This window comes from Musa acuminata, chromosome BXJ2-6 (genome assembly GCF_036884655.1).
Source record: "Musa acuminata AAA Group cultivar baxijiao chromosome BXJ2-6, Cavendish_Baxijiao_AAA, whole genome shotgun sequence".
Lineage (NCBI taxonomy): Eukaryota > Viridiplantae > Streptophyta > Magnoliopsida > Zingiberales > Musaceae > Musa > Musa acuminata.
In genome coordinates, this window is record NC_088343.1 from 41,371,503 (window position 1) to 41,389,902 (window position 18,400).

Genomic DNA, 18,400 nt, shown 5'->3' on the forward strand with positions numbered 1-18,400 from the left:
AGTTCGATAGTTTATGAAAGGGAAAAAAGTATTCGATTTATATTTACAACAAAATCCAAGTATGTGCAGTCCTCTGACCAAGAAGCTGGATTTGGTAATATATGCATCACAATAATGATTTTGGATTAGGGAGAAACCTTCGGCAATCCCATCTCATGTAATGAGTTAAGCTTTGAACAGTAAACAACTATATGATTTTACAGTAAACAGTTAAATGCTAGTCAAATCATCTGGACAGTGGCTTTACAGCCGTGAGAGATGATGGGAGCAAAATCTTTCCATCACCTACCTGTCCAACTGGGTGATTTTAATCTCGCTTTGTCAGCTTGAGAGTGGTAATGGCTGTGATCTCCCACAGGTGCCGCAAAGGTCAGTTCACTCTGATGGCTTCCTCTGTCAATGACACTGCGTACCCGACAACTAATACCATCTCAGAGGGTTCCCATTAATTAAGTGCAGACTCGAGAGAGGACATAAAAATATAAATCAAGAAAATATGCGCGTCTAATATTTAGTCATAGCTCTCCAATTTATAATATTAGTAATAGCTTTTCAAGATAAACTTATCTAAATATTTTAATAATAATTAAAGAATTTCTGCTCTTGAACTTTTACGTGGAATGAGATAGATCACTAAAATATTATCCTGAATATTTCTATTTAGAAGAAAAATAGATTGTTTTATGATAATTAAATTCGATAAGAAACCCTTAAGTCTAGTCTATATTTGGATTCGAGACAATTAGAGATAAAAGTGATAAAAGTTTGAACCTACCAAACATGCAATATTGAAATAGAATAAAAATGATTAAACAAGAGTCAACAACCTCTATAAAATTTAATCATATGATTATCTTATCCTAAATTTCACTACGAAGAAAGATTTTAATTAGATCATTACGACGATAGTTGTCGATATGAAAGTCAATAATTATCGGATCTAACTATAAATTATAGTAAAAATCAACAAACTTCTCCTTGATCTCCTAAGGTTGGTCAAAAACAATATCATTAAATTTAATAGATTTAATATGGTTTAACTTTTTGTGAGAAATGATAAGATTATGATAAAATTATGTATTATAATAATCATTCAAAATTCATTTGGATGTTTAAGAATAGCTCGAAAGATTATTATAAATAAATTAGCCTTTTATCTTCCTCCTCACTCAACTCAAAATTGGTCTCTTTGTCTTCCAGGAGAGAAATAGAATGTTGGATTATAGTTGGTGAAACAAATATCAACAAAAATCTTAGATATTCCTTAGTTAGCCCCCCTATAATTCTAGTTAATAATTTTCATTAATTAGAAGAAGATGACACAACATTACTCTTCTCATTCGGGACAATTGCATTCGTCAATACACCTTCTAAAGAATATTGTCTGCAACCACAAGCATTCTTTGGCTTCAACTATATAGCCACAATCTTAGCCCTCAAAGCCATCGTAGCCTTACAACTCTTGAAAGACTCAGTCAACAAGGTATCTTCTAGTAGATTAATTGATTATATCTCCACTCCACCAGATCCGTCCTCCGACAACTCCATAGTCAAGCTCCATAGAACATAGCCAACCTTTTCCATCAGGGTGTTCAAAGGGGAAGCATAAGGTGAGAGACCCTCGGCCAAATCACCCTCCTCAGGAGCATTGTGCCTTTGTGTCGGGTGTTGGTACGTGGAGGGAGGTGCAATATTAGCATTTAAAGGCAAATCCGTAGAAACCAAGGCCTCATATATCGAATCCTAACATATCTGCTAACATATAGATATAGCTCCTCTATTAAGCTATCAATGCACTGCGCCTCTAAACAAGCAAGCACATTAGCTAAGGTCTTCAGGCTCATTAATGAGCATCACAACTCCAGAAGCATTAACGATGGGAATCAAGGAACCCGAGTTCACGTGGAGTGTCAAAAGTTGGTAGATATTGTTTTTAGGAGCAATGATGAAAATAATAAAAGATAAGAAGAATTATTGAAGAAGTTTTATTGAAGAAGAGAAGAAGCTTTATTGAAGAAATGAAAATGCTTCTATACATTAACATGTTCCCTCTCCTATTTATACAAATTAGGAGAGACTTCGTGAGTAGGGTAAGAGCAGATCGTTGCTACTGTTGCGATTGCCGTTGCTGTGAGGGCATTGGCGTTCCCTTCGTTCTCCTTAAGTCCGCCCTTCATTCTCTTTAAGTCTACCGACTTTTGGTAGATCAGTGAAGGCTACCGCGGTGAGGAAGATGAGGATTGGCCGTGGAGCCTCTTAGGAATGTGGTTGTAGCGACATTGGTCGCTGGTCGAAGACAAGGGCAAAGCTTCGCTTTTCTCAACGACGCTGGTCGCTGGCCAAAGGCAAGAACGAAACTTCATTTTTCTCACTACTCTGATACCATGATGAAAATAATAGAAGATAAGAACAATTATTGAAGAAGCTTTATTGAAGAAGAGAAAAGCTTTATTCAAGAAATGAAAAGATTTCATTGTATAGTTATAGAAATCTTATCTTCTATCAAGCAATAGGTGCCGATAGCACTGTTTCGATCAAGTTTGGTCATCCAATGGTTAGCCATGACCAATGTTAGGGATGATTTAGTAGAGTTGACGACAAACTTCAATTCGGCCTAACTAGAGTTCCAATCGGACTTCTTTTGATCGTGATCAAACTAAACCAAGATCAAGTCGAAGTTTGAGCTCAAAGAATCATATTCAAATCAGCTCAAGTCTCACTTAAATTTAGTTGAATTCAAACTCCAATCCAATATGACTGAAGCATCTATGTCATGCCCCTTGTAACCTAAGTTAAGAAAAGAGAAAACAAAGATAGAAGGGAGTTTGCAAGTTTAGCAGCCCTTCTTCTTCCTGCTTGTAGCCATATTGCTGCAAAGATCTTTTCAGAGTTACTGATAAGCTTAATAGCTTTTAAAGAGGTATTTGATAAGGCACTTTCGAGATGGTGCACCAATTTGATGAACCAAAGCAAAACCACAACTTACCTATGAAGAGAGAAGAAACTATTGTAAGTATAAAATCTGTAATTATGTTGTCTGTAATGCGAAAAATTTTTATGTCAATATTGAAATCAAATAAATTAGATCTGACAATATTACGATATGTACCTTTTTCTTGTTGTTCAGAAAAATAAATTTTATCTGATCTACAAGATCAATCTGCAAGGATCTGCAAGGATCCAGATCCTTCTCCTCTCTTCCTATCTTTTCATAGAACCTGATGGATTAGGGAATTAGGGGAGAGGGAGATTGAATCTATTTATAGGCGAGAGAAGAAGTCTATGATAAGTTATTAGGAGAGTTTTTCCCAGGTTATCTCCTAAGGAATCCTATTTTAACATGGACTTTTTTTCTATTGACCAATAACCATAAGAATCCAATCATATCTATAATATATCTTACTTAATTAAATAGGATCACATAATCTTACAACCATAAAAGTAAAATTTATCTGGACGTGAATCATTAATTAGTTGGAGAAAGCCATTATTTTCTTCATCCATTACTTTTTATTTTTAATTATCTTTATCTCTTTTCATCGTGGTCCAGCTTGGCTTACCTAAGGTGCTAAGGTGCTGTAGTTTAAGAATAACTTATCTACTAACTTTATTATAACTTTGCTACTAACATAACCTCACTTTCCATGTAAGATCGAGTCACAGTGTTACACTTCTTCCACTCTTCCACTTTTTATTAATCATCAACCTACATAGGAAGGTGAGCATGACTTTAATTATGCAATCTTATCTACCCCTAAAAGAGCACCTTTCGATTACCTTTGTTTCAAAGCCTAGACGTATTAACAAAATTGTTAATATGATTCATACAATTAGAACGTAGACTACATATTATGTTCTCGCTAATCTTTGCTTCCCTGACCGCATGAGTACTTGGAAGGCTAACTTACCACCCAAGAATCCTAAAGAAGAGAGACTTCCCAACCAAGTCTTCTTCGATGACGTGCCCACTCAAGACGACTTTAATAAGGATCTCGATGCGTCGAAAGTCTCTTAAGCCCATCTCTTTTAATTATAGAGATATATTTGTAAAACACCCTATCAAATTCGATCGATCAAATTAAAAAAAATCAAAAATAAGATTTTTATTCGATCGAGAATTAAAAAATCCTGGACTCATTATTTGCTACAAAAATATTTGGATTTCTCATAGAGATATTAGGTTTTTGATGATCTCTCTTCTCATGATCTTCATCATCTCATTTATTGCCAAAATCCGGGATTTTTCACATAAAAGATCCTTAATGAATATTAATTTGTTACACTATAGAATCTACGTATCATAATTAAGGGTTAAACAGTAATTTCATATATCACTAGGAATAATTATAATTTTGTTTTCAGTTCTCGGGGAACTTTATGCAGAGAGAGGTAAGGCTATAAAACCCTCGAAGGCTTCACCGGTTGGTTGCGAATCGCGATGGAGAAAGAAGAAAAGGCGACGACGACTTCGACCTCAGCGTCACCGTCGGTCGGCAGCGGCGACCCGAAGTCGGAGGCGGAGGCGAAGGTGAGAATCGCCGGAGCGTGGTCGGGGGTCATCGAGGTTGAACTGGAGGCATGGACGCTGCCGATGCTCCGCCAAGAAGTGGCTCGGCGGGCGGGCGCTGCCCCGGACTGCGTCAATCTGATCTGCGGGGGAAAGGTCCTGAGGGACGACAGCCGGGCGAAGCCGCTGGGGCAGTTGGGGCTCAAGAACAACGCCAAAGTGCTCGCTACCGTCGTGCGTGGCGACCGGGGGAAAGCGATCAATGATCAAGCGGCCTCTGAGGCCGAGCATGCGAAGAAGCTTGCGAGAATCAGGTGCGAATTCAATCGCTTGATCTTGCCATCTTTTACTTCTATTGCGTTAATTCCTTTCTTCTTTTCGGTTCCGTCCGCTGCTTTTTGTAAAGATGAGGTTCTGCTCCTTGTGAATTATTCTGTTGGTTATGCTTTAGCTAAATGAGGATTTTGATTGAAATCGGTTCATTATTTTAGACCACTTGAATTCTTTGAAATATGTGTTAGATTAGGCCTGTGTAGTTCGTTTCTTGCTTAGGGACATAGGCGAAAAACATTTTTCATGTTGAATGCTTGTAATTATACCGATTGCTCAAACAATTAAGAGAGAACTATTGATATTTTCTTGGTTGAGGGTGAAATCTGTAATCTAGTATAGATTTTGGTTGTTGACCGGGTCATTGAACGGTTGACTTGTGAGAAAATTACATCAGTCATTTGATTCAAATTTCACATTGCACAGAGAAACTTCCTTGAGACAACTATTGATAAAATAAGATGGCCCAACTCGTAGCTTTCACTGATGCTAACGAGGGTCAATTGTCAACAACCTCATCTCTGCAATCAGAGGCTATTCTTATGCTTGAATTTTAGTCACGTAGGTCATAGAAGAGCAACATGAATCCAACTATGGGAGCTGCTAATACCATTGTCAAAAAGAAAATGGATTCGTATTATTTTTATGAATTTGGCTTGCAGAACCACACTACATTCTGGATAAAGTCTGGATAGTGGTGTAGTTGTGTAGCCATGTTGAAGATTGCTTGATGAGATATAAGAATAAGGATCACATGAAAGAGAAGTATGGTATCATTTTCTAACTCAGGTCTCCTTTGCTTGAAAATATGTTCAGATGCACACAAGTGCATCTTGAGGGTGACGTCTTATATTTTATACTTCATGCTGTTTATCAATATACACATGCCTCGTTCGTGTCTTGCATGTAAAAGACATGTTTGTGGATTTATGGACTGTAGTCTTATTACTACTTTTGATCCAGAAATTGTAGTTACCGAACAATCTTGTTCCTTCTGGGAGTACTAGCCTTAATCTTCCTAAGCCAAATACACTATTCACCTTTCCAATTGACTATGGAATATCCATGTTTATATGTTGCTTATGCTCAAAAAGATCTGATCTTGAGGCTTTTAAGTCAAAATATTTGGTCATCCATTAGACCTTACCCTTATTATCTCCTTGAAATATTATTGATCCAATTCTCTGTTCAAAAGTTTTATAATATCTTGCAGCAAAAATATTCAAGTTACAACAACAATAACAAACAACAACAATGAGCTATAATGACCCAACTATTTGGGGATGGCTAAATGAATCCATTGCTGTCATTGAGCTCTATAAAAAAGTAACATCTTTAGTTAAAGTAAGAGCATTTAAATTTTTATTTTGTGTTTCTAGGAAAGTTTTCTTAGGTCTCCCTCTATCTTTCCTCATGCCATTAATAGTAATTATCTCATCTCTTATAATTACAGCATCTATAGATCTCCTTACATATGTCCATACTGTTTTGAAAGATTCTCTTTCGTTCTATCCTTTATTGAAGCTATCTAATTGTTCACGAGTAAAATATTTTTTCCTATCCTTCCTAGTAACTCCTCACATCCATCTTAAAATCCTTTGCAAATATTTCAAGCTAATGCGAAAAATTGTATTCACACTTTACAAAACATTCAAAGTATAGTAGTCAACTGAAATTATCATCTCATGTCACTTAAAGGCTTAATCGCCACACTTTACAAGTCATTCAAAATATAGTAGTAAACTGAAATTAGCATCTCATGTCACTTAAAGGCTTAATCGCTTCTAATTTTCAATTGAAAAATGCACCTGTTGTTTGATTAGCAGTTAGAATCATGATCCTTTTTCTTAATGAAATTCCCTTGTAGACTACAACTTGCAACTGCAAAATGGCATCTATGGGGCAACACTTGATTGATGATTGTTAGGATGGTAGAACACCTTTTGTCTAATATCCATATAAATGACTAAAACTAGAGTTCCTATTGCACTTAAAGTAAAGTAAATCTCAAATTCTTTTATGTTGATCTCCTTCCTTTCATTTTGACCCCTAGCATAAGTTATCTTTTTGTGTTCAAAGATCTCTGGAAATTTTTCAATGAACTTAAGTTTGATTTTTATTGTCACAAAACATCATCTCATTCAAGTCTTTCATATTACTTCCAACAAGTTCTAATAAATTTTTTTTTGACTTGTAGCAACCTTCTTTGGTACTGCATGTCTCCTTGTTTTGTTAATTGTATGAAAGCAATGTGTAAGGTTCTACATTTTTCCTTGTTTTGTTAATTGTATGTAACCAATATGAAAGTATGTTGTGAAAGTTTCAGGTTATGTTTGCTATTTCTCATGTGTAACTATAAAGCAATTGGATAAAAACATATCCTTAAGATTCTTTTCAATGATTCATATTGTTTAAAGTCTCTGACTCCATATCTGAATATGATCTGCATCTTTTATTTGGGTTAGCTGTCATTCATTTGAGCCTGCATTTAGCTGTATGGTTTTCGAATGAGCTTGCATTTGAGCTTGTTCTTTCATCAATATATTTGTCAATTAGAAAATGACAAATCAGATATGTTTTAGTTGAGATGAATGTATGAGTTATTAGAATAGCTAGAATAAGAAATATTTAGATTAACATATTCATAAAATTATGTCTGCCCATATGGTTTTCAAATGAGCCTACAAACTTGGTTAAAGTGGAGAAACATGTTACTTTGTGCCCCTTGAATAAGAAACTTCAATAGATTGTAAGGTCAACAGTTTCTTTGATCAAAATATTTGTCAATTAGAAAATAACAAATCAGAAATGCTTTAGTTGAGATGAATTTATGAGTTATTAGAATATCTAGAATAAGAAATCTTTGGGATTAATATTCATCAAGGATAGATAAGTGATGATTGTTTAAGTGAGTTTGGGGATTTCAACCTTGGCATCATCGTAAGGTTGTTTCTTAGGGATGATTTTCACAATAACAACCTCTTTGCTGGCAAGAGGATATGATTTTATACATTAACCCATTCAAGTCCTAGCTTTGTAGGAGCTGCATATTTAAATGCTTTGGTTAAACAAGGCATGTCAATTTCAATTTGTCATACAAGATAGAAGAAGACTAAACTGATGTTATGGCTCTAAGTTTTGTAGTGATATGGCTCATTGTAGAGTTCAATAGTGGGAATGGATCATGTAACTGACTCTAATAGGGCTCAATGTATTTTAAGAGAAGATGCATGTGATTTTGGTTATGATGGCGGTAGAATGAGCCCCTTCTGGATGGTGCCCATGTAGTATATCTAGTTATTATATTCTTGCACACATAGCATCACACCTTTGGCATTCATTTTCTCTCTTGGGACAGGGCCTATTGCAACATATTCTTAGCTTGAATAGGTATCACAGGAATAGGTACAACATGTAGGACACTAAAATCCCTATCTTAGGGGCAAAGATTTAGGTGAAATGGGGAAGGTTTAACTCACACCACATCTCTATTCAATCCCAACTGTGAAGTCACTGTGTACTCGAGCGCTTGCCTAGGCACCTGGGCGAGATGAGGTGAGGCCAAGCGCCCGATATCAAGTTTAAGAGGGCACCTTCAATTGGGCGCAACCCATGCACGTGCCTAAGCCATGGCGTCGGGCAGTTCAAGCATGTGCTTGAATCAAATCCAATTGAGTCGAGCCTGGACCAAACCAAATTGAGATCAAACCAGATCAATGTGAGCCCAATTCCTTCACACACACCAAACCTTTCCCTTTACCCCCCTCCCCTCGCGCATGAAACCTTGTTTCTTTTCCCCTAGAAAACGTAATTGATGGTGGCAACATCTTCCTCTCCAATGGTGAACGACGTTAACATCTTCCTCTTTACGACAAATGAAGTTGGCAAGTGACTTATGTGTGCTGAGCGGATCTTCAGGCTCTTCTAGTGATAACTCACTCTCTATCATCCCTTCTCCTCCATTGTTGCCCCCTACCCCTCCCTGTCGAGCCGCCATGGACCCCAATGGCCCCCCTCTCCCTCCTCCTCTCCTCTCTAAGAGTGCCCTCTCGCGGTCCTTACCTTCTCCTCCGCTTGTGCGAACCTCCCCAAACCCCAACAACCACCTCTCCTTCCTCCACCATGCTCAGAGCCTCCCTAGATTCTAATAACCCCCTCTCCTTCCTCCTCCCCGATTGCCCACCACACCTTCCTTCTCCAATAGCTCTCTACTCCCCTTTTAACCTGCTTAGTTGGGATTGCCTAAGGCGTGATGACATCTAAGCGATACCTTCTTGCAAGGATTGGCCTAGATCTTAACCTCATGCAGTCCAATCCTTAGGCAACCCTGAATAAGGACATGACAATAGGACACTTAAAAACTTAGTTATCACATGTAATAATTTTCCATTCTATACCTTTTCCAATGCAGTTAGGGTAGGGAGCATGTTCTAATTATCTTATAGTAAGAGTCAGTGAATTTTCAATCTTAAATGCTGAAGTGGATTATCAGTCCGGAACATTACTTTGAGGGCCTCAACGTCAGCTTGACTAACTTTGTTTTTTCTGCAGTTTATAATCTTTGTAGATTGCATTTGGAGTTGGGAACATTGCTTTGAGGGCTTCAACATCAGCTTTACTAACATTGTCTTTTTCTGCAATGCATAACCATTGTAGACGTTATCTAGTATTAGCCTTCTCAATAGTCAATATTACACTTAAAAGTGTTACTTATCATTCCTTGTGCTTTATGCTTGCTAAATTGTTGTCAGTAATTTCATCAGCTATCCTTGAACAATGTGTTAAAGACCAAGCAGAACTATTGACTTATAGGGGCTTGCATTGTTGAAGGATCACTGATAACCATGAAACACAGGAGTTGCATAATTTTTTATGGTTTTTGGGGAGAAACCCAATGACTGACTAAGAAACTTATGCACTCAATAATGGAGGAAGCTTTAATCAATATGCCAAGACCACAAGCAAAAAACATAGATAACCAAGCACTAGAACCAGAGATACTCAACCTTTGTTAAGTGTTAACTTATTATGTTTTAGTCGTATCAAGCATCTATTCCTATACATGTTTAAGAAAAATATCTTGAGAAAATTCACTAGATAATTTAGGATTAAAATTATACTTTTGGTCTTGACTTAGTTCATTTTAAAACCAAGGATCTTTAGCTCTTCAAGTTATCTCCATCACTTATTCCATTCGGTATGACATTTTACAAGTGCAGTCAAGTCTTAGTTTAGTCAAATTGTCAATAGTCATAATCCACTGTTTTCTTGAGGAAAAAGTTATTTTTATAATTAACAATTACAATATAATTATTCCACGAGAATAATTATGATATATGTCCTTTCCTTTTCTATAATGCATTGTTCTTTCGCCATGGAGTGAAGGATAAGTTTACTTTATCTCAAAGTCAAATTGGATGTTAGTATTAATCCTTGTTGGTTATTTCATGCCTCTGCGTTGACAGGGATGCTGCTAAAGCTTTAAGTGAAAGGCATGCAGATGGTTCACTTCCTCTGGAGGACTACAATATAGAACTAGAGGATCAGAATGGTCAAAAATTGATGTTGGGATCTGAATCAGATAAAAAGTATCTCGTTTATTCTGTAAAAAATCATATTTATACTTTTATATTTGTATAATATTGTGGAATAGAATATTTTTTATACAGAATTTTTAATTCTTTATGATAATCATTATAACGAGAGAATTGATATTGACTGACAGGGCTTTGATGATGGGTTTGATGCTGCACACAAATGCTAGAAGCCTCGTTAGAAAACAGAAGTTCAAGGAGGCCTTGGATGTTCTGTACATGGGAGAGGTTAGTTGCACTAACTGTATTTTTGTTTTGATCTGTCAAGAACGTTGACAATACTCCATTATGCTTCATTGAGAATATGCAAGGAAAATTCTGTGTTGTAGGAACTACTACAATATGCATGAAATTGACCATTTTAGCTTTGTACATGCAGGAGGCTTTCTCTCTTTGTGATCCTAAACTTACTGAGGTAAATTAAGTCATTGAGTTTTTTCTTGGCATGTAAAACATTTTTCTAACATGTGTCCATGGCCATTTTGCTGCTGATACCTAGATGATTGACAACGTGCCGATACTTCAACTAGATATTGTGTGGTGCTACTTCATGCTCCAGGACATATCGTGTTTAGCAGTGGCTGGAATTCGGCTAGAAAATGCTAGAAAAGGTTTTGAACGTTCCCATGGTAAAGATTCAACTCGCTTGAGGCTCCTCCAAGCTGGTTATCGAGCAGAACTTGCCACGTATGGTTCTTTTTTAGCACATGTACTATGTCTATTACATCTCTCAATGGTTTCCTTGGAATTTTCTCCTATTAAATCACATTTGTTTTGTGACTTCTTGAGACAGATATCTGAGACTAGAGCTCTTGGAAGGGGTAGTGGCTTATCATAGTGACAAGTATGAAGAAGCTCGTAAAGCTTTAAGCTCTGCACAGGCCAAATATATGCAGGTCCCTTACATTTCTATCAGCTTGAGAATAACATTTTATATCAATTGTTACTATTGATATGTCTATTATTGGTACTATTTTCTCTTCATATTTTGTCAAGAAAATATCCAATAAAATTTTATTGGCATCCTAATTTAATACTGCAAATAGATTTTTGTTTCCTGGTGGTTATATCTTACAATAGCTTCAGAAATTCTAGAAAAAACTTAATTTTTTTCCTACTACTGGATATTGTCACAAGATCTGGTATAATATAGCATAGGTACTAGGTAGATTTAAAATCCTGATAAATAGGATATGGTTTGATTAATAGATATCAGTATTTGTAGCATTAGTGGAACAAGGATCTTATCAATGAGCATCTTTAGCATATTATCAAGAGAAAACCTACATAAGTAGATTTAAAATTTTAATAAATAGGATATGACATATAGCAGATGTTGTAGAACTAGTGGGGCAATGTCTTTTATCAGTGAGGATCTTTACCTTTTTATCAAGAGAAAACCTATCATTCATGACAAAATGATCTGCATATATGAATAGGGAATTAGCAAACTAGGACTTATCTGAACAATTCTTGTGGTGAACTCTATTAAGGCCTCAAAGGAGATGTTTGAGCCCTCTAATTTTTCAATTTACTCTTAAAGTATGTTTTCTGGTTGAACACTTGTGTCATTATTAAATATGATAGTTAGAAATCAAGTTTTTGTCAACTCGACCTTGGTAGTTTCTCTTTGCATATCATACATAAATATGCATAGAATAATATCTAAAAGACGACTTCGAGCATATTGGAAGGAAACATTGAGAAGATGAAGATGAAGGAGAAATTTTGTATGTCATTCTCGTGCATATGCAATTGTCAATATACACATATGTATATATGAATGTGTGCATTTATAATTTATTCAATGATTGACAAGAAATCCACTTTATCATATTTCGTTAATAGCTGTGGAATTTTCCTTTTTCACTTATTTAAGGAACATCTTATATACTAATTCAATGTGCCAATACCTTTAGCTTCAAGTACCCGATGAAGCTTTGTCACTGCTTATGGGAATGGGTTACAAAGAAAATGCAGCAAAAAGGGCCCTAAGAATGACTGGTCAAGATGTTCAATCAGCAGTTCATTTCCTGGTTGAAGAGCAAGCTAGGAAAATACTCAGGAAACAGGAGAACATTCAGCGACAAGCGGAGATTTTGTATAGCTCTATACCTTGCCATAGAATGTTTTCATCTTATTTTTTAATTAATGATTGTTGCTGATTGTATGAACTTGTAGAGAACAGAAGAGTTATGGTGCAACCCCCAAACACAAGCCCATTAATCTGCAAGAGTTAAATGAGTTGGTATCTATTGGGTAAGCAAGTAAATGCTATTGATCCTTTATGATCTTTCATTTCTACCAGTATCACATATTCTATCACAGAGCATATGCCGCTTGCTACTTCTGAATTAATATTTTGTTGTTATTGAATTGTAAAAACCTTGGAAGGCCAAGTATCTGATGTGAGTTTTCCCTCGTATTTATTATCTATTGGGTTCATTGTACCAAAAAACAATTACATCATATTTTTCCATATGCACCGGTAATAATATCCTGAACTCATAGACAAAGTTTGCACCGTTTCAAATATGTGACTATCTGATATAGCATATGCTAACCTAGAATAAATGCATGTTCCTCATATCTCTAGGTAATCTTCTTATGTTTTCCACAAGACTCCAGGAATTATTTCGTACTAAATTTAAATGCTAGTTAAAGGTCTCCACCTTTTAAGGTTAATCCATTGGGTATGAGTAAGATAGGACTAGGTTAAAATAAACAGAGTTCAGAGATTCCTTGTAGCCCTTATACACTGGCCCTCACTTGATTTTCTGATTTTTGCCACATACATTTCTTTAGACTACTTTAATAGTGTTATCTGGCAAAGTGGTTCTTCTTAATGACCAAACAGCTAGGAGACGTAAAATCTGTGACGCACATCTTTCATAATATCCTAATTTGCTTAACAAGCTTATACAGCAATGTGGCTGATTTCAGCTTGGTTCATAGCAGTAATCAGTTCCCTACAAGGACTTGAATGCTGATTACAACTGCACCAATGTGCATGAGCACCGAGTGGTTTCGAAGTCATAGCAAATTTACAAACAAGGTATGACTTTGAGGTGGAGGTGGTAAATCTGCTATTTTCAAGATTTAATTGATGAAAATTTGATCATATTTAGCTGAGGCCACAAAAAAGGTTCACTTAAGAATGAAGATGAGCTCCATGTTTGGGCTCTTAATAATTTGTTAGATGGGGAGGTAACATTGTTGAAGAAAATCCTTTCTAGTTAAAGTTTGACTTGTCTTCTATTTCTTGTGTTGTGTTCTCCCGAAGGAATCGTTACATGATTTTCAGTACTAATAAATCATGGCATATAGCAGACTGTGACAGATGTAATGGCTTTGCTTATATGGATTGTGGAACATTAGATTGTGTCAGGCACTTATCAGATTGCTCTCTGGTGTCTAGGATCATTACATGTACACTACTTGTCAATCTATTTTGCAGTTTTGAGAGAGATCTTGCTGCAGAGGCTCTCAGGGTGAATGAAAATGATGTTCAAAAAGCATTAGATCTGTTGACAAATCCTGAAAGAAATTGTGCCCTTCAGGTACTTGGTTTTCTTCAGAGTGCTTTTCTGTTATTATTTTCACTAACTAATGACCTTTTGACTTCCAGAGTCGACTTGAAAAGAGGAGGAAGTTGGGAGTATCGGGTTCATCAGGTGCAGACATTGAGGAATTAGTATCCTTGGGTTATAACCGATCATCAGGTATTTCATCGCTTGATTTATTCCTTAGACAATCAAGTGTTTCATGAATTTATTTTTCACAAGGGTGCCCTTCTCATGGTGACTCCCAGGCATCTAATTCTGCCCTAGTTATCTAACCATACTTATTTTCACAAACAGCAAGTTCCATATGTTTGATCATAGATCTCCATTAGCTCGAGTTACACTGTCCAGTACTTGCATTCGGAATTAACTATTCTCGACTGCAGTTGTGGATGCTGTGCAAAGGTCACATACCAAGGAGGATGCGTTGAAACTTCTTGTCGGAGCAAATTCAGAGGACAGCCAGCATGCTACAATCAACCAACCGAAAGATGATCAAGAGCCACCATCGACTGCTTTAACTAATGATGATAAAATGGATCTGGGAGAAGAACACAAATATCCAAGAGACGAAGTCATGGAAGACGAGCTTGCGAAAGAACTGACAGGTGATCCATTGGCAGACTACGACATGGAAGTAATGAAAGAAGGAGAGGCCATAGCAGAGTATTTGGCCCTTCTGGATTCAAAAGCCAGTGCAACATAGGAAATAAGACACACACAGGTTCTTCGAGAATCCAGTAAATAAGTAACATACTATTATAAAAGATACGAGTGTGATTTCTTTTCTAATTAGCCTTAAGGTTTCTTTTTTCTCTTTCTGTAATCATCATTTCCAAAAGAGTTTTTATGTATGTCTGGCACTGTGCATCCAGTAGCGGAGAGGTCATATATGGTGTTCTATATTTAAAATATCTTGCTTTAAGGGAAAGAGCTGAAACTAGTTGTTACGCTAAATTTACACTCCACTTTGGTTGGAAGTGAATGTTCCAGGATTTTTACTGTAGGCGACAAAACATTTCGTGGCGATTTTCTTATATGGAGCGTAATAAGGATTAAAAAGAAATCTATAAAATGTTTTGAGAGCACATATCATGTTTCAAAGCCCACCAGGAAAAGCTTATCTAGATGAACTAAATGAACCTTGAAAACTGCCATGATGTGGCCTCTGGTAGAACCTGATGTAGCAGTCAATTACATGGTCGTTGATCTCCGGGATAGATTATATGGCTGGTGTTCAGTCTATCAGCTGTTCTTCCTTCCCATTTCTAGGAGCACAGCAAAAACCAAAAAAAGACAACTCCCTAGGAACTTCAGATCCTGTCACACTTACAAAATGTGGCAAAACTAGTCAGTCAAATGGCAACACTACTACCCTGTCTAAAGATGAGAGAGGGAATAAAATTGACCAAGGGATGTCTTTGTCCTCTTGGATCAAAGAGACCTGATAAAGTGATTGCCCTCTCTATCAAAAGAATGTGTGAATCGAAGACCGAGCTACATTTCCACATAGGGAACAAACACATAGCATTACTAGAAATCACAAGAGTAGTGAATCTATTCTATCCCTTATTACGAGACAACAGTGCAATAGCTTCTAACAAAATATCTTCACCGTAGGGTGAATAGCACAACTAGCACAAACTAAGCCATCCATCCCGATCAGAAAACAAAAGGACTCATTAAGAAAAGTAATAAGTTGACTTACAAGATGGTTTCTAGATGCTTCATTCTTTCAAATCCAATACAAGGTTTTCTTTGTGCTTCATGCTTTCAAATACGACAAGTCAAAATGCAAAAAATTTCAGATACGACAGAATCAAATGTAAGCAAAAACTTGTTGACATCCTTCGTCTGATCGCAAATCAAAGAGCCAACTGAATCCGAAGGCAAAAAGATGTGAAACATAGTAAAAGGTCAACGTAAGGGATAAAGGGACATTGAAAATCCATATTTCAAATAAAATACTGGTTGATTCGCCATGAAAATGCTTCCTTGACCAAAAGTAATGTTGTACTAATCTTCCATCTTGATTGTTATATTAACTTTCAATTGTTTTTTTTTTAGACATCAAGACATAAGATATTAATTAATTAATTATTTTTCCATTGTTACCTTTACAGCTTTACAAGTTTTAAGACTGGTGAAGCATGAAAGTGATACTGAAGTTAGGTTATCCTATTATGCACTTGATGATTAGATGCCTTTGCCTTACGCTTCCAATAATAGATATACCATGTTGAATATGAATGATAGATACAAATTGGATCTGTTATGCCTACAGGCGTTAGCTTATGTGTTTAAGAGAAACTTTACAGAACCACTAATGATCGAACAAGCTGTAAAGTTCGAATTTGGTTTATTTGGATACTTATATTTATCTTGGTTCGTAATGTCTCTTAGTTGGACTGGAGATACAGTTGACTAGAAAACAAGCCAAATCAAGATGAAATTTTACGGTATCCAAACTATGCTTTATCGTAACGTTCATCACTGACAATAATATTTAATTATTTCAAAAATCAAAACAGAGACCTTTTTATTTAATTTAATATTATTTCATTATATTAAATTGCCCATAAGAGGCTTTTACATGAAAGAGCCTCTCATACCTATCAACACTGTTTATATGAAGTGCAACACATATCTGTAACAATGCTACTACGACGATGACAATAACGACGACGACGACGACACTGATGAAGACTCCTGAGTAGAAGTGCATGTATGAAAAGGACAAGAAACGACTACGAGTGTTTGTTTTTGGATAAAGGTCAGGTCACGGAGATAGGAATGCGAGGGATGGCACGCAGGCAGAGGTCTGACCTCCTCCGGCACGTAAGCAAGAAGGTCTCGCTCATGTCCAACTCGTGAGGCTTCCCTTCATCTCCCGTTGGGATCTCCCAATCAAAATTGTAGAGAACGCAAGCCAGGGAAAGCTCTATGCTCGCCAAACCAAATGACATCCCGGGGCACATCCTCCTGCCTGCCCCGAAAGGTAAGAACTCGAAGTTGGTTCCCTTGAAGTCGATCATGGAATTCCTACTCTCGAATCTCTCTGGCTCAAACTCAGTGGCATTGTCCCAGTATCGAGGATCCCTTCCCAAGGCCCAAACGTTCACGAAGACTCTCGTCTTCTCTGGTATCTGATAACCAAGAACCTCGCACGCCTCCCGGCACTCTCGGGGGAGCAGCAGAGGAACAGGAGGGTGCAGCCTCAGAGTCTCCTTGATGACCAGTCTCAAGTAGTTCATTCCGTTGATGTCGTTCTCCGTCACCTTTCCCTTTCCTCCGACAGTCTCTCTCACCTCCTCTTGCACCCTCCGCATCACTCTTGGATTCCTCATCAGCTCCGACATGGCCCACTCCAGTATTGTTGCGGAGGTCTCGCTACCCCCACCGAGCATATCCTTTACGTGTTTGTTGCAAAAGGAAACCAGAAATTAGATTCTCGAAACTGCGACTGTAAGGAAAGATTAGGGTTTCAAAAAAAGCATACCAGCATAATAGCTTTCATGTACTCGTCTGCGAACGGGAATGACAGGCGACCTTCAGCTTGAACTCTCAGCATCACATCGACCAAGTCCTCCTCCTCCTCCGGTTGCTCCTCGGACTTCCTCTCTTTGTGCTCCTGAATAATGCTATTCAGGATCGCGTCCATTTCACGGTGGAACCTCTGCATCTTGGAAGTTGCGCCACTGAGAAGTTTAATTATCGGCCATGACGGGAATAAGTCCGCCAAACTGAAGCCTCCGGCAGCTTCCAGCGTTTGCGACACTATCCGTAGGAAATCTTTCTGGTACTTGCACTTGCTCCCGATGATGGACCGTGCGGCTATGTCATTAGACAACAGCGCAAATTTCCTACTGAGGTTCACAGTGGAACCGGTGTTGGACAACAGGACTATCGACTGCACTAGATTATGCACCTCCTCTTCCCGGATAAAGCGAAAAGATTGGACTCGCTTGTGACTCAATAGTTCCACGATGCTCATCTTGCGCAGCTCCCTCCAGTGTAATCCATACGAGGTAAAGCCGATGCCCCTGTCACCGTATGTGGCGGTCTGGAGAGTCAGGTTGGTGGGCCGAGAGGCGAAGCTGATGTCGTGGGTTTTCATGATCTCAGCAGCCGCTTCGACAGATGAGACAACGAGGGTGGGGAGCTCACCAAGCTTCAGGAGTATGACGGGGCCAAATTTCTTAGATAAGGCAGTGAGGGAATGATGCGGCAGGGCATTGAAGAGATGGTGTAAGCTGCCTATGATAGGGAGCTTAGATGGACCAGGAGGCAGTTTGGCACGAGCTCCTCGACCGGACCTGTTCTTCTTGAGTAGCAGGAGCGATACGAGGAGGACGAGAAAGGAGAAGAGGAAGGCTGTGCTGGTGAGATCCATGCTTAATTAGTTT

General features: G+C 37.6%; 2 protein-coding genes across 2 annotated transcripts; one reads left to right on the forward strand and one right to left on the reverse strand.

The window, feature by feature from the left end:
* The first annotated feature begins 4,405 nt into the window (after positions 1–4,405).
* LOC103989512 (uncharacterized) lies at positions 4,406–14,951 on the forward strand. Its single transcript, XM_009408380.3, has 11 exons — positions 4,406–4,821; positions 10,303–10,425; positions 10,563–10,659; positions 10,811–10,846; positions 10,931–11,118; positions 11,225–11,327; positions 12,351–12,532; positions 12,613–12,690; positions 13,889–13,991; positions 14,060–14,153; positions 14,381–14,951. The coding sequence occupies exons 1-11, from the start codon at positions 4,439–4,441 to the stop codon at positions 14,698–14,700; spliced, it is 1,707 nt and encodes a 568-aa protein (XP_009406655.2). The 5' UTR covers positions 4,406–4,438; the 3' UTR covers positions 14,701–14,951.
* Positions 14,952–16,518: 1,567 nt separating this feature from the next.
* Positions 16,519–18,400, reverse strand: LOC103989513 (desmethyl-deoxy-podophyllotoxin synthase). Its single transcript, XM_009408381.3, has 2 exons — positions 17,494–18,400; positions 16,519–17,404 (listed from the first exon to the last, which is right to left on the reverse strand). Exons 1-2 carry the CDS (start codon positions 18,385–18,387, stop codon positions 16,769–16,771), a joined length of 1,530 nt encoding a protein of 509 aa, XP_009406656.2. The 5' UTR covers positions 18,388–18,400; the 3' UTR covers positions 16,519–16,768.